The sequence below is a fragment of the Festucalex cinctus genome, chromosome 14, assembly GCF_051991245.1.
Source record: "Festucalex cinctus isolate MCC-2025b chromosome 14, RoL_Fcin_1.0, whole genome shotgun sequence".
In the NCBI taxonomy this organism is placed as follows: Eukaryota; Metazoa; Chordata; class Actinopteri; order Syngnathiformes; family Syngnathidae; genus Festucalex; species Festucalex cinctus.
In genome coordinates this window covers 21,603,060-21,617,075 of record NC_135424.1, presented here as the reverse complement: position 1 = coordinate 21,617,075, position 14,016 = coordinate 21,603,060, and the positions used below count along the sequence as shown (strand labels likewise).

Genomic DNA, 14,016 nt, shown 5'->3' with positions numbered 1-14,016 from the left:
CAGTAGCGCGCGCGGTCTTCGGGACGCTTTTTGGGACGGACCGAGAGTACACATCCACAACTCATGCCTCGAGATTCAAAACAACAACAAGCATGGCTGAGCTGACCAACCCACCTCTTCATGACATCAGACCTGCTCCGAAAAGGCAAACAACTTGAGGCGGAAGTATCAGCTAGCTGGCTGCAGTGTGTCGGTTAGCGTTCTACAGGGCGCCGCGCAGTGATACGAACGAACGAACAGAAAAGTAGTGGCTGGCGGTAATGGCGTCTGACTTTATTCAGAAAAGAGTATTGTGGTGGAAATGTATCACGCTTTTGAAAACAAAAAGTTTTTAGAAGAAAAACGCTTTATTTCCGAGACCCCAGCCAGCTTGCTGGACTATTTTCTTTTTTATTTTCTTCTCGTCCAACGTCGAACCAGAACTGGTGTCACCGAACGCTGTCAGAAAGAAGTCAGTGCTGATCGCACACACGGGAGGTGAGGATCAAATCGAGATTCATGTTAAAAAAGCCGAACGATCCCATTAATGTTTACACGTTCATGTTTACACAAGTTAAAAAGCAGAAAAGCACTTGAGTTTTTTTTTTTTTTTTTGTACCTCTGAGAAACTTTAATGTTTACATGTTCATCTTTACACAACTTAAAAAGCAGGAAAGCACTTTTTTTTTTTAGGCATTTGTATTGAAGTAGTAGTTCACATTGTCTTTCATTTATACCTCAATGCACTTTTGAGTGGATAAAAATAATATATTTTTGCTCAATGCTATGTTTTATTCTGTTGAAGACTGAATATACTTAAAAGCTGTTGTTACAGAATGAGGACTTGAGTATTTTATTTACTGTTTTGAACTGTTAACTTGATACTGAAATAGTAGTTTATGTAGGCCTGAGAGGACTTTTGTACTATTTTTGTAACTAATGTACGAAACATTAAAAGCACCAAAATACATTGTTTTTTTTCTGCTGCATGGGGGGGAAATCAATAATCGTTTTATAATCGAATCGTAGCCTCTGAATCGTAATCGCAATCGAATCGTGAGGTGCCCCAAGATTCCCACCTCTAGTATAAACTGTACAGTATATATACAGATGAGACATATACAGCTTGTAGGCACTTAGTATAAGACTGGAGGTGGGGTGTTCACTATTTTTAAGTTAAAAAAGTAAAAAAAAAATATATATATAAAAAATAAGAACAAGTGGATGCTATGTGCTTCATTGAAGACCCCCTTTTTCTTTTTCAATATTAGATTTGTCAGAGGCATCTTTTGTTGAATTACAGTTATAATTCTCTAATTAAAAAAAATATATACAAGTTTCCTCCTGTAAACATTAAGCATATAATTTATACATGTATTTAATTAACGTAAAATGTCTGAAATCCTCTTGTTTATGTTTAACAAATTTAAACATAAATTATGCTGTTTCTACTAAGTAGGCCTACTGTCTCAAATGTACTCCAATTTGGATACTGAATAGGATCATATGGTGAGAAACATTTCTTGGGAGGAGCAAAATGGCGGCCTCACCACTTCAAAAGTCTTGGCCTATCAGCTATCTATATATAATATGGATCAGTGGTGAAGGTCAATCAAATGGTCATTTTGACGTCATCCTTTTTGCACCAGAGTTCATCTTGGGTGTCATCTTCTGCCGCATGCGTCTTCACGTCTTATCACCAATCTACACGACCTAGACAAGACCCAGACTGGATCGATCAAAGATGGATGACAGTCTGGTCAAAAATCCTGAGTCCGCCCTGTCCGAGATGAAAGCCCTAAAAAGTGGCCTCGAGAACGGCCTTGACGACACGTAGCACAAAATCCACTTTGACAAACGGCCGTGAAACGGCACATTTTTCACAAATCCGTCCCTCCTTGTGACGAAGGTAGCACATTTGTTGTTGTGCGTGTGTGTAAACGCGCGTGTGCATTTCAGGTTGTTTGAAGAGGCGTCGGCCAAACTGAACCTGGCGTCACTGGTGGCGTTCCTGCAGCAGCTAAGGAAAGTGTCTCAGTGTCAACTCTTCCACTCGGGCGCCGACACGGGAGACTATTCGCTCGCCATGCCAGGTGCGCGCGCGCGCTTACACACACACACACACACACACACACACCCACACACACACATCCTTGTACATATATCTTTGTGAGGACATCCATTGACATAATGCATTTCCTAGAGCCTTACCCTAACCGCAACCATCAAAAATGATTGCCTAAACCTAACCCTTACCCTAACCCCAACCATAACCCAATTCAAACCTAAACTCTAAAACCAAGTCTTGACCTTCAAAAAGAGGTCTTGCAAAGTGAGGACCGGCCAAAATGTCCTCACTTCACAAAAATCTCCTCATTCTGTTGGATAAAGACGTATTTTGGTCCTCACTATGTATTATGTACAAGAACACACGCGCACACACACCCACATACACCCCCACCCACACACACGCCAACACTTCCTGATTCCCTATCAGCTGACTAGCACTAACCAATCAGAAGCTAGCAATGACTTGAGGTAAATGCAAATGAATGATGGAGAGCAAGCAGATTCAACACATCTTATCCAAAAAAAATACCAAGCCGGGGGGAGGCTGATGTTAAGCATTTCAAATGTTTAATCAGTAAGAAATTAAGGATAGAGAAGCACTTTTTTTTTTTTCGTTTTCTAGGGGAGGTTGACTGCAAGCTTGTATTTGTACGCTTTTGTGTTGCAGGTGAAGCCAAGTCAACGCTGGAGCGCGGCGGCTCACTGCAGCTTTTCCGTTTGGGCGAGGCCACGCTGAGAATCGTCCGCAACCACCACCGGCCGCTGCTGCACAAGATGAGGGCCTGGAGCGTGGTGGCGCCGCACCTGGTGGAGGTAGGGTCAGTTGGCCGGCCACGCCTCCTCCTTGCTCTCTTCGACGATACATTCCATCACATGCGTGTGTGCGTGCGCTCGTTAGTGTTCATTTCAGCCGCCATTTTTAAATTTGGTCTCTGTTTTAGTCCCTTTTCAATCACACTTATTTTTCATCAAAGTCAGTCAACCTCATCCCATTTTTATTTAGTCCATTTTTAGTAGACTGTAAATCTAGCATTTTAGTCTTTATTTTAGTGCAAGAAAATTTAATTTTATTCATCTAGTTTTAGTCAACAAAAATGGTTAAAGTTTTAGTCTCGTTTTAGTCAAGACAATCATTTAACTCCACAATCATTTAACTCCTGTATTTTTTATTTTTTTTTTGTCAGCAGATAATGTTGAACATTTCGGATCTAAAACTATTTCATATCAAATGTTTTCTTATCTTTTTGATGAAAAACAAATTGACACACAATTACAGTATATTAACAAATGGCTCCTATGGCTCCATGCTACAAGCTAGTAAATTAGCCAGCATTAGTTAGCGGTCGTATTAATATTATTGTTGGAACGTTATAGCTGTTGGATTAATGTTACGTTATAACTATCATTTATTTTCTGAGCCTTTCACCGTGAATCCACCTCCTGTCTGTCGCATGTGTTTGTGGATGTTGCACTCGCTAGCTGCAGATTTGAAAGGAGGTGTGACTAAAATGTGTCACATGACAGTGTCACAGACATGACCGATCAGCAGAGACAATATTTTACAAAATCATCATCAAAATCATTTTCCTCTCGTCTTTGTTCAAGAACGAAAATGTCCATTGATTTTAGTCCAGTTTTTATGAAGTGAAGTACATTTTCGTCTCATCTTCATTAGTCGCTGAAAATGCATCCTGATTTAGTCGCAGTTATTGTTTATTAATGAGGGTTTTAGTCTGGTGAAAAATGTGTGTTGACGAAATGATTATGGTTTGGTTTTTGTTGACGAAATGAACACTAGTGCTCGCGCTCCCCCCCGCCCGCAGGCAGCGTGTCACAGCGAGCGCCACGTCTCCCAGAAGGCGGTTTCCTTCATCCACGACGTCCTGACGGAGGTTCTGAGCGGCTGGACCGAGCCGTCCCACTTCCACTTCAACGAGGCGCTCTTCCGACCCTTTGAGCACATCATGCAGCTGGAACTGTGCGACGACGATGTGCAGGACCAGGTGACGCCCACCTGCACTCTTGGCTTACTCTTGGCTCAATCAAACCAAGATGATCGGAACACGATTTGCCGCAATCTATTCTCCCAAACTTTTGTCCAAGCTAAACCATGAAGGAATTTTTTTTGCCAAATGAAACATGTTTTTGTGCAGTTATACAAACGGGCCAAGTGACCTTAACTCGAGTGTAGGTTCACTCATTGATCTATATATATATATGACTGGATAGCCGATAGGCCAGACATTAGAGACTAGACTTTGAGGTGGCGAGGCCGGCATATTGCTCTTCCCAAGAAACGTTTCTCGGCATACAATCTTATACATTTACAGTATCCAAATTGGAGAACATTTGAGACAGATAGAAACAGCATGATTTATGCTGTTTTAAATTTGTTAAACATAAACAAGATGACTTGAGAAATTTTACAACTTGACTTAAATATATGTATAAATTATATGCTTAATGATGTTTAGTACAGGAGGAAACTTGTATGTTTTTAATTACAGAATTCTAACTGTAATTCTACAAAAAAATGCCTCTGTCAAATCAAATATTGGGATCTAAGGAACTGAGAGGTAAAAATAAAAAGGGGTCTTCAAAGCAGCACATACCATCCACTTGTAGTGACCACCCCAGCCTTCATCTGTACGTATAGTGTATAGTTTATACAGTCGTGTGCTCGTGAGGTGGGAGGAGCAAGATGGCCGCCCTCTGACTTCCAACACCTTTTATGGGTGTGTATGGGCTGTCGGCTATCCAGTCATATATATATACGGGTCAGTGAGTTTCACTTGACTTCAGTCAGACATATAGTCCCTCTTTTTGGGTTCAATGACCCCAAATGTGTACCAATATGAGAGCATGGTAATGCTTGCTTGCTTCCCAAGAGGATAGATAGTAGCAGACTACTTACTATTATAGCTTCCTGGTTAGCAGTCTAGTTAATTATGTAGCAGGCTGTTAGGCAGGCAACTTAACTTTACTCACTGCCTGGTTAGCAGGCTTGTGAGAAAGCTTTGGTATGCTAGCAGACTAGTTGCTTACCTAGCAGGCTGGTTAGCTTTCTTGCTACCTGGTAGCTGGCTTGTTAGCTAGCGAATGTCACGTTTGAAAAGATGACAAGTGATTGAAGGTGAAAACCGATTATTTCTAAACACAATTAAGAAAAATTTTTCCCTTTCAAGAAAACTTGAGTAAAGATGTATTCATGGTTAACGTACATAATCAGGTCGACCGTTACTCTGCTGCGGGTTCACATCCATCGACGCTAGCTGATGAGTCGCTAGTTAGCTGTCTCCTCACCTTGGTCGACATGCAGATTTGACGCCACGGCGGGTTTTGGTCTAGGTGGTGACGTCGATTGGCGAGCTGGTGGAGATGTGCTCTCCTCGCATCCTGTCGGGCTGGCGTCCACTCTTCAGCGCTCTCAGGACTGCCCACGGCGCCAAGATGGAGGCCAAGGACTACCTGCTGGGAGAATACGCCGCCGGTACATACACTCCGCCGCTCGCGCCCGGAGGGCAGCGTCCTGACGGCGTGTCTCCGTGTGGTCGGCAGGCAAGCGTCATGCGCCCGTCTTCGACGTCTTTGAGGCCTTCATCAACACGGATGACATCCAGGTGTTCGCCAATGCCGCTACCGACTACATCATGTGCCTCATGAAGTTCGTCAAAGGCTTAGGTGGGTCCACGCATGCGCACAGAAATGTCGACAAAACATGTGCCGAGACTCACTGATCCGAATATATGACTGGATAGCCAATAGTCCATACACGTGAGAAGCAACCCCTTTGGTCCCCGCTGTTTTTCTGGATTTTGACTGATTTTGCGAGGCCCTCAGAATATTGTGTTGGATTGCTATAAAAACATGCAGCCTACCAACTCAACTCAACTTTATTTATATAGCCCTTTCTAACAGCCTGAGCTGTCACAAAGCGCTTTACAGAAACACAAAAAACTTAACATCTCTTCTTTCATCAGGGAAACATGTATTTTTATCTGTTTCCATTTTGTAGCAATCAGCATTAGAATACAGTTAAGTTTCATCAATATTGATTCACATTCAGAAAAAGAGCTTATTGCAACATGATCCTGGTCTCTTATACTCTGCTGCCACCTGCTGGTCGTTTTTTTATCAACCGCCATCGCTTTAAGCCACCTCTTCATATCAGAAGCCGCATCAAAGCCTTCTGTATGCTCTTGTATAAAAAAACAAAACATTTAAATACGTTTTGGGGAATGGACAAAGTATTAAAAAAACGTATATACATGTTTTGGGGTTTGAATGAGTTAAGCATATAATTTATCCATGTATTTAAGGAAAATCGTAAAATGAAAAAAAAAATGAAGTCCTCTTGTTTTTGTTTAATACATTTGAAAACATAGATCATGATAAACATAAATCATGCTGGCAAATGTTGTCCCATTTGGATACTGTAAATGTATAGGATCGTATGCTGAGAAAGGTTTCTTGGGAGGAGCAATATGGCGGCTTCAAAAGTCTTGGCCTATCGGCTATCCAGTCATATATATGTGTGTGTGTGTGTATATATATATATATATATATATATATATATATATATATATATATATATATATATATATATATAATGTTATTTTTCATGGTTAGGTTTTCAAGGGAGTGTTTGAAATTAAGAGTACTAACAAGAGTTGGGGTTTGAAATGATGCCTAGGGTTTAACTTAGTGCGGGTAAGGTTTGCAAGTATGTTTAGGGTTTCACAGTGCTGCTCCAGGAACGATTTAAAACCATGGTCCGGGAACGTTGATGTTGGCGTGATGACGTGTTTTTTCTTGTCAGGCGAGTCGGACTACAAGATGGGTGAGTGCGCGGCGGCGGCACGCAACTCCCTGGACTTGTGCCTGCCGGCGCTCGACTACCTTCGCAGATGTTCCCAGGTGAGCGACTTGACCACCCGCCCGCCGCTTCCGGTCGGTCACGTAACCTCTTTTTCCTTCCTGGCCGGCAGCTACTGGCCAACGTGTACAAGATGCCCTCCAAGCCCGTCTTCCTGGGGGCGCGGCTTGCCAGCCTGCCCGCTCGCTCGCAACAGCTGTCGGCCGACAGTCCGGATGCACTGGACAGCGTACTGCGGGACTTTGACGACGACACGGGTGAGTCGGCCGTAGTGTTCATTTTTCTCAACAAAAACTAAACCAAAATCATATCGTCAACACACATTTTTCACCGGACGAAAACTAGACTAGACTAAAACCCTCATTAATAAACAATAACTGGGACTCTATTAGTATGCGTTTTCATTGACTAATGAAGACAAAACGAGACTTGATGATATGATTTTGTAAAATCTTATCTGCTAATCTGTCACTGTGACACTGTCACGTGACACATATTAGTCACACCCACTTTACAATCTGCAGCTCGTGAGTGCAACATGCACAAACACATGAGACAGACAGAAGGAGGATTCACAATGAAATGTTAAAAAAAAAAAGTAAATTATAGTTCTAACGTCACATTAATCCAACAGCTACATTGTTTCAACAATAATGTTATTGTTTGTGTGTGAAGTTATTTTTCACCACAAAAGATGAGAGAAAATTTTATGTGAAATAGTTTTAAGATCTGAAATGTTTTACATAATCTGCTAACAAAAAAATAAATAAATAAAGCCCAATTTAATTTTGAATTAATAATAATTTGAAAATAATGGTATGGTCACTCCCTGATGTTCATGGTGCTCATGATGCTTATATTGTTTATATTGAATTAAGTTTTGTCTTTTTTTGTTTGTTTTGTTTTGTTTTTTAATGGAGGGATTACTGATGACATGCATATTTTTGCACGCGTGAACTGTACCCATCTGGAAAAGTTTGATAAGTTATAAATAAAGAATTACAACCCAAAAAATCTACAGGGGTAAAATGATTGTCCTGACTAAAACTACACAAATACGTTGACACTTTTTGTTGACTAAAACTAGACGAATAAAATGTTTTCTTGGACTAAAATAAATATGAAAATGTTCGATTTATAGATGACTGAATGGACTAAATAAATACAGGATGAGGTTAACTAACTATGATAAAAAACTAACAAGCGTGACTGAAACTGGGCAAAAACTGAGACAAAATTTCAAAATGGCTGATAAAATTAACACGAAACGGCAGGAAGGGACGACGGCGGCGGCTCAACCTGCGAGCCTTCTGACGCGTGTCGCCTTCCGTCCCTCAGGTCTGATCCAGGTGTGGATTCTTCTTCTGGAGCAGCTGACGGCCGCCGTGTCGGACTGCCCCCGCCCGCATCAGCCGCCCACCCTGGAGACGCTCTTCCTGCTGCTGCGAGAGGTCGCCGTGGTGCCAGGTGACCTTTCTGGACGTACAAATTGCTTGTTGATGTTGTCAAAGCGGAAGCTCACGTCAAAATGTTGTCGGGCAGGTCCGGCCTTCGCCATCTTCGCCGTGGTGCGGCTGCTGCTGCCCGTCATGTCGCTGTGGCTGCAGCGGAGCCGCGGCGAGCATGCCTACTGGGATGCAGCCGCCGGCAACTTCAAACACGCCATCGGCCTCTGCTGCGAGCTGGTGGTGGAGCACGTCAGCAACTTCATCAACGCAGGTAACGAGCAACACCAGCATTTGCAATATGCGGCATGTTTGGAGAGCGCCTTTCGGTCGCTCCAACTGGCGACACGTTCCGAACGTCGACCAGGACGAAACGGAAAAGCTGAACAAGCGACAACAAAACGTTGCTCAGTTCCAAAAAGTCAGCATTAGAGTTTAAATTGCATCCCAAGGACCAAAGGTTCATCACATCTTCTTCGTTTATGTCTGCGTGCTTGTCTTATGCTGCCTCCTGGTGGCCACAAACAGCAGCACACTCAATCAGATTGCGTTCCAATTTTTTCTTTACTATCAAATATCAATTTAAAAAAAAAAAAAAAAAAAAAAAAAGACATTTTCAGTAATTTCATTATTGGCTTAATAACTCTATTATTATTATTATTATTATTATTATTATTATTATTATTATTATTATCAGTATTATTATATAATACGGTAGATAGATACTAATAATTATTTTTACTAGTAATAATTTAAATTATTATTATTATATAATACAGTAGATACTATTAGTTTTACGACTAATTATTATATAATACAGTATATACTACTAATATTATTTTTACTACTTTTTGAAAGCGCTATATAAATAAAGATGACTTGGCTTGACTAATAATTTGAATTATTATTATACAGTATATATTAACTCATTCACTGCCAGTCATTATAGAAAATTTTTACATTTCCAATACTCACGTGATATTACATTCAATAATTATATATAAACCGAATCTACCAAATAACAGAATAGACTCCCTACTTTTTGTCCCGTCCCGTTCTTTTATAATTGACAGCAGAAACATGTAGGTTTGCCAAAATACAGCCATTTCTCCCATGGACTCTGAAACTGTGTTTATTTCCTATAAAATGGGGCAATGATGTCATCTACCGGTGGTTGGGCATCAGTAAAGTTGTTTCCAAGTTTGATATTTACAGTGGAGCATGCTCAGATTCGCCCCCATTTAGCACCGCTCTAAAAAATACAATTGACAAGTATACTTGTCAAAGGCAGTGAATGAGTTAATAATATTTTTACTAATAATTTGAATTATTATTATTATTATTATATAATACAGTAGATACTAATACTTTTACTACTACTACTACTACTAATAATAATATCATCATTATTATTATATATACAGTATATACTAATGTTATTTTTACTACTAATAATTTAAATTGTACTTTTAAAAAAATGTATTTAATTTAATTATATTTTGTCACAAATTGAATTCAATTGAAGTGTTTTGTGCTGATGTGTGTTGTGTTGTGATGTCATCAGACGTGGGTTGTGAGTTTTGGCTGAAGGTGATGTTGAAGGACTTGTTGAGTCTTTTGATTTCGTGCGTGTCGCAAGCAGCTGAGACCATCTCCAGAGTGGGCTGCTCCTGCATCAGGTCACGCACGCACACACGCGCGCACACACGTGTGCAACAACATACGTGGTGTTGATGTGACGGCGTGTTGTCTGCAGGTACGTGCTGGTGACGGTGGGTCCCGTCTTCAGCGAGGACATGTGGAGGTTGGCCTGCTACGCCCTGCGGGACGCCTTTGCTGCTACCTTGCAGCCTGTCAAGGTGCACTCGCACTCGCACAAACATGTCCATGTGTGAGGCCCACTGATCTTTATATATATATATGAGTGGATAGCCGCGAGGCAAAGACTTTTGAGGTGGCGAGGCCGCCATATTGCTACTCCCAAGAACCGTTTCTCGCCATACAATCCAATACATTGAGTATCCAATTATCTTTCAAGTGCAAAAAAATGTTTTGTGTACGTAAAAAGCAATTCTACAATGACTTGTTTAAGAATTAGGCTGTGATTGGTCAACTACTGGTCACATGACATATAGACGCCTTGTTACCATTTTGCTGCGATTACATAATGCATTGCAATAGGCGTTTCCAGAGCCATGGCGTTCACAATCACAAACACCCTCATTAATCTAAAGTCTTAAAAAAAAAAAAAAGTAACAGGGCACACCAATCATTTGATGAGGTAGAAAGCTGCAGTGTGCAGTGCAGCCCCACCTACATCAAATCGTGGTATTTTACTTACTTTATTTAACCTTAACTCTAACCCTGCATTATAATGCCATTGCCTGATTGTTGTGATTGCGAACAACGCCATGCTGATGTAAGTGATAACAACAGTAGAAACACCCATGGCTCTATAAACGCCAATTGCAATACATTACGTAATCGCAGCAGCATGGTACAAAGGACAAGGCGTCCATATGTCATGTGACCAGCAGTTGACCAATCACAGCGTAGTAGTTTTTAAAGGAGTTGGCTAAACTCTACCTGTGTCCAAATTCACAAGGCTGGCTCCTCCGAAGGCCGAATTTGTCGGCTGCATGACGTCACTCCCGGCGCGACTTGACAACACGCATAGACTTACACATGAATGGAGTTGTCAATCAATGCACTACCGACAGGCAACATTGACAATCCATTCATATGTACGTCTGTGTGTGTTGTCGAGTCGCGGCGGGAGTGATGCCATGCAGCCGACAAATTCGGCCTTTGAAGGCCCCAGCCTTGTGAATTTGGACAAAAGCTCTCTCTCTATACGGCGCGGATTCAACAGCGTCCCTGCTGTAAAGTTTACTGGCTTTGCGCGTTTGGATCTTGGGTTTTCGGCACGTAGAACTGCTCGGCAGAATATCACTGCCAAAAGTCATGTGACTTTTATCCGTAGTTGTAGAATTGCTTTTTACGTACGCAAAACATTTTTTTACACTTGAAAGCTAATGCTTCTTTCTGTGTGTAGATCATGTTTTGTGTGCGTATAGATCACACGTTTTGTGTACGTAGATCAGGTTTTGTGTTTGTAGATCAGGTTTTGTGTACGTAGATCAGGTTTTGTGTTTGTAGATCAGGTTTTGTGTACGTAGATCACGTTTTTTATGTTTACGGGGTTTTGGCATGATTCTAACTCCATAGTGTCCCGCCTTCAGCGCAGCTGAATCCAATGATCAGCTAATCAGCAAGCTTTGCAGAAGCCTGATAACGATCCTGATCATGAATCAGGTGAGTTAGTGGAGAGAAACATGGAAAACAGGCTGCATAGGGGCTCTCGGGGACCGAACTTAGCCACCCCCGTTTATACAGTAGTCAACTCGCGAGGTGGGAGGAGCAAGATGGCCGCCCTCTGACTTCAACAGCTATCCATTCATATATATATATGTTAGTGATTAGGCCAAACACGGCAGAACCTGAAGACACCCAAATTGCATTGTGGGTAGGGGACATTTTAATAGCGCTGCAGGCCTGTGTGTTTGTATATCAGCGGCGACAAGGTGAAAATCCTAGTGTGAACACACACTCGCACAGCAGCAACACGCACGCACACATGTGGCTCTAATCTGTAAAGCCGCTTACGCTTTTGACATCTGCACTGACACACGCACGCACGCACCCGTCACCATTAAGAAGGAGGTCATCGGCGGCCATCTTGTGGTGATGGGCGCGTGTGCGTGCGTGCTTGCTCCATTTTGTCTGTCTGGATGTGCTTGACGTGTTGACACGTGTTGACATGTCCCGGCGTGTAGAAGCTGGTGTGGTGTTTCCAGAGCGGCTCGGACAGTTTCTACGGTGACGCCTGCGAGGTGAAGGTGGCCGCGCCCTCGCCATCGCCGTCAGCAGAGGCCGAGTACTGGAGGATCCGAGCCATGGCGCAGCAGGTCACATGACGCCTTGACATGCAACAACAACACACTGACATCTTAACAGCCAATCAAATCATCTTGCCGTTGTCGTAAGGCAAACATTTGCATCTCGAAAGGGACACTTGACTCATTGAGACATTTTCAAAATCAAAAGTTAATATTTTGTCCACAATAAATTTTGATAAATTCATTACTTTTCATGTACAATGGAATACCTTTCAAAAGGATCGTCATCACACGTGCTAAGTAGGTCGCGACCACTGACCTGAATATATGACTGGCTAGCCAATAGCCCATACACGCCAGTGCAAGCCGTTGAGGTTACAGGGTGGCCATCTTGCTCCTCCCACCTCACGAGCAGACTACTGTATAAACTAGGGGTGTTAAAAAAAATCGATTCGGCAATATATCGCGATACTGCAGCACGCAATTCTCGAATCGATTCAATAGGCAGCCAAATCGATTTTTTAACATCCATTTTTGATGAAAACAATCGACTTGTAAATTCATATCGGGATTAATCGGCATCGAATCGAATCGTGACCTATGAATCGTGATACGGATCGAATCGTCAGGTACTAGGCAATTCACACCCCTAGTATAAACTATACGCTATACGTCCATATGAGACATATACAGCTTGTAGGCAGTTAGTATAAGGCCAGAGGTGGGGTGGGGGGGTTATGCCTGGTTGCTCACTATTTTTTAATAAGTAAAAAATAAATAAATAAATAAACATTTTTTTAAAAATTAACAAGTGAATTGTATGTGCTGCTTTGAAGACCCCCTTTTTCTTTTATCACTCAGTTCCTTAGACCCCAATAATAATAATTTAAAAAAAAATACGTTTTCTCCTGTACTAACATCATTAAGCATATAATTTATACATGTATTTAAGGCAAGTTGTAAAATGTCTGAAGTCTGCTTGTTTATGTTTAACAAATTTAGAGCACCATAAATCATACTGTTCCTCTAATTACTGTCTCAAATGTTCTCCAATTTGGATACTGTAAATGTATTGGATGGTATGTTGAGAAATGATTCTTAGGAGGAGCAATATGGCAACCTCAAAAGTCTTGGCCTTTCAAGTCTTACCCCGGGTTTACACCGGTTGCGGTTGCGGTTGCGGTGCGGTTGCGGTGCGGTCCGGCGACGCAAGCAATTAGATTCCATTCATTCGAATGGTGCAGTTTACACCGCTTGCGGGTGCGTTGCGTGTCGACTGCGGAAGGCCTGCGGCGTGCCGCAAGCCTTCCGCAAGGATAGACCTATTTTCTATTTTTGCCGGACGCCGCAGCGGTAGGCCTCCGGCAAATGGCAAGCTAGCACAAAACACATCGAGCGGGACAGGAAGACCGAGGCAGTTTCAAAATAAATTTCCGGTTACCTTTCAGAATAAAACACTCGCCAGCTCCTATTTCGCAAGTTTTTCAGCAAAACGTGACGTGGGCGTCACCGGGCCATGTGCTCATTCACGGTTCACCCCGGGTTTTCACTGGATGCGGTTGCGGTGCGGTTGCGGTGCGGTGCGTCTTGACTGCGTGCTCCGGACGGGTCCATTTTTTTGTCAATCCACACCGGCTCCGCACAGCTGCGGTCCGGCAGCTCCGTCGCCGCCCACTTCCCAACGTGTCTCGCGGGACCGCGCGCGCGAGATCATGTGGCATTTCACAACGACAAACATACAGAAAGT

The 14,016-nt window shown here is 42.3% G+C and overlaps 1 protein-coding gene across 2 annotated transcripts in view; it reads left to right on the top strand.

Moving 5' to 3' along the window:
* Nucleotides 1–14,016, top strand: part of arfgef3 (ARFGEF family member 3) — a 51,573-nt gene that overhangs the window by 27,728 nt on the left and 9,829 nt on the right. For both annotated transcript variants that reach the window (XM_077494664.1, XM_077494663.1), the window contains exons 23-34: nucleotides 1,939–2,072; nucleotides 2,717–2,862; nucleotides 3,873–4,052; nucleotides 5,398–5,539; nucleotides 5,608–5,730; nucleotides 6,869–6,966; nucleotides 7,038–7,182; nucleotides 8,264–8,392; nucleotides 8,468–8,644; nucleotides 9,935–10,049; nucleotides 10,127–10,229; nucleotides 12,207–12,338. In XM_077494664.1, coding sequence (XP_077350790.1) covers nucleotides 1,939–2,072; nucleotides 2,717–2,862; nucleotides 3,873–4,052; nucleotides 5,398–5,539; nucleotides 5,608–5,730; nucleotides 6,869–6,966; nucleotides 7,038–7,182; nucleotides 8,264–8,392; nucleotides 8,468–8,644; nucleotides 9,935–10,049; nucleotides 10,127–10,229; nucleotides 12,207–12,338 — 1,624 coding nt within the window. The remainder of the gene's footprint in view (nucleotides 1–1,938; nucleotides 2,073–2,716; nucleotides 2,863–3,872; nucleotides 4,053–5,397; nucleotides 5,540–5,607; nucleotides 5,731–6,868; nucleotides 6,967–7,037; nucleotides 7,183–8,263; nucleotides 8,393–8,467; nucleotides 8,645–9,934; nucleotides 10,050–10,126; nucleotides 10,230–12,206; nucleotides 12,339–14,016) is intronic.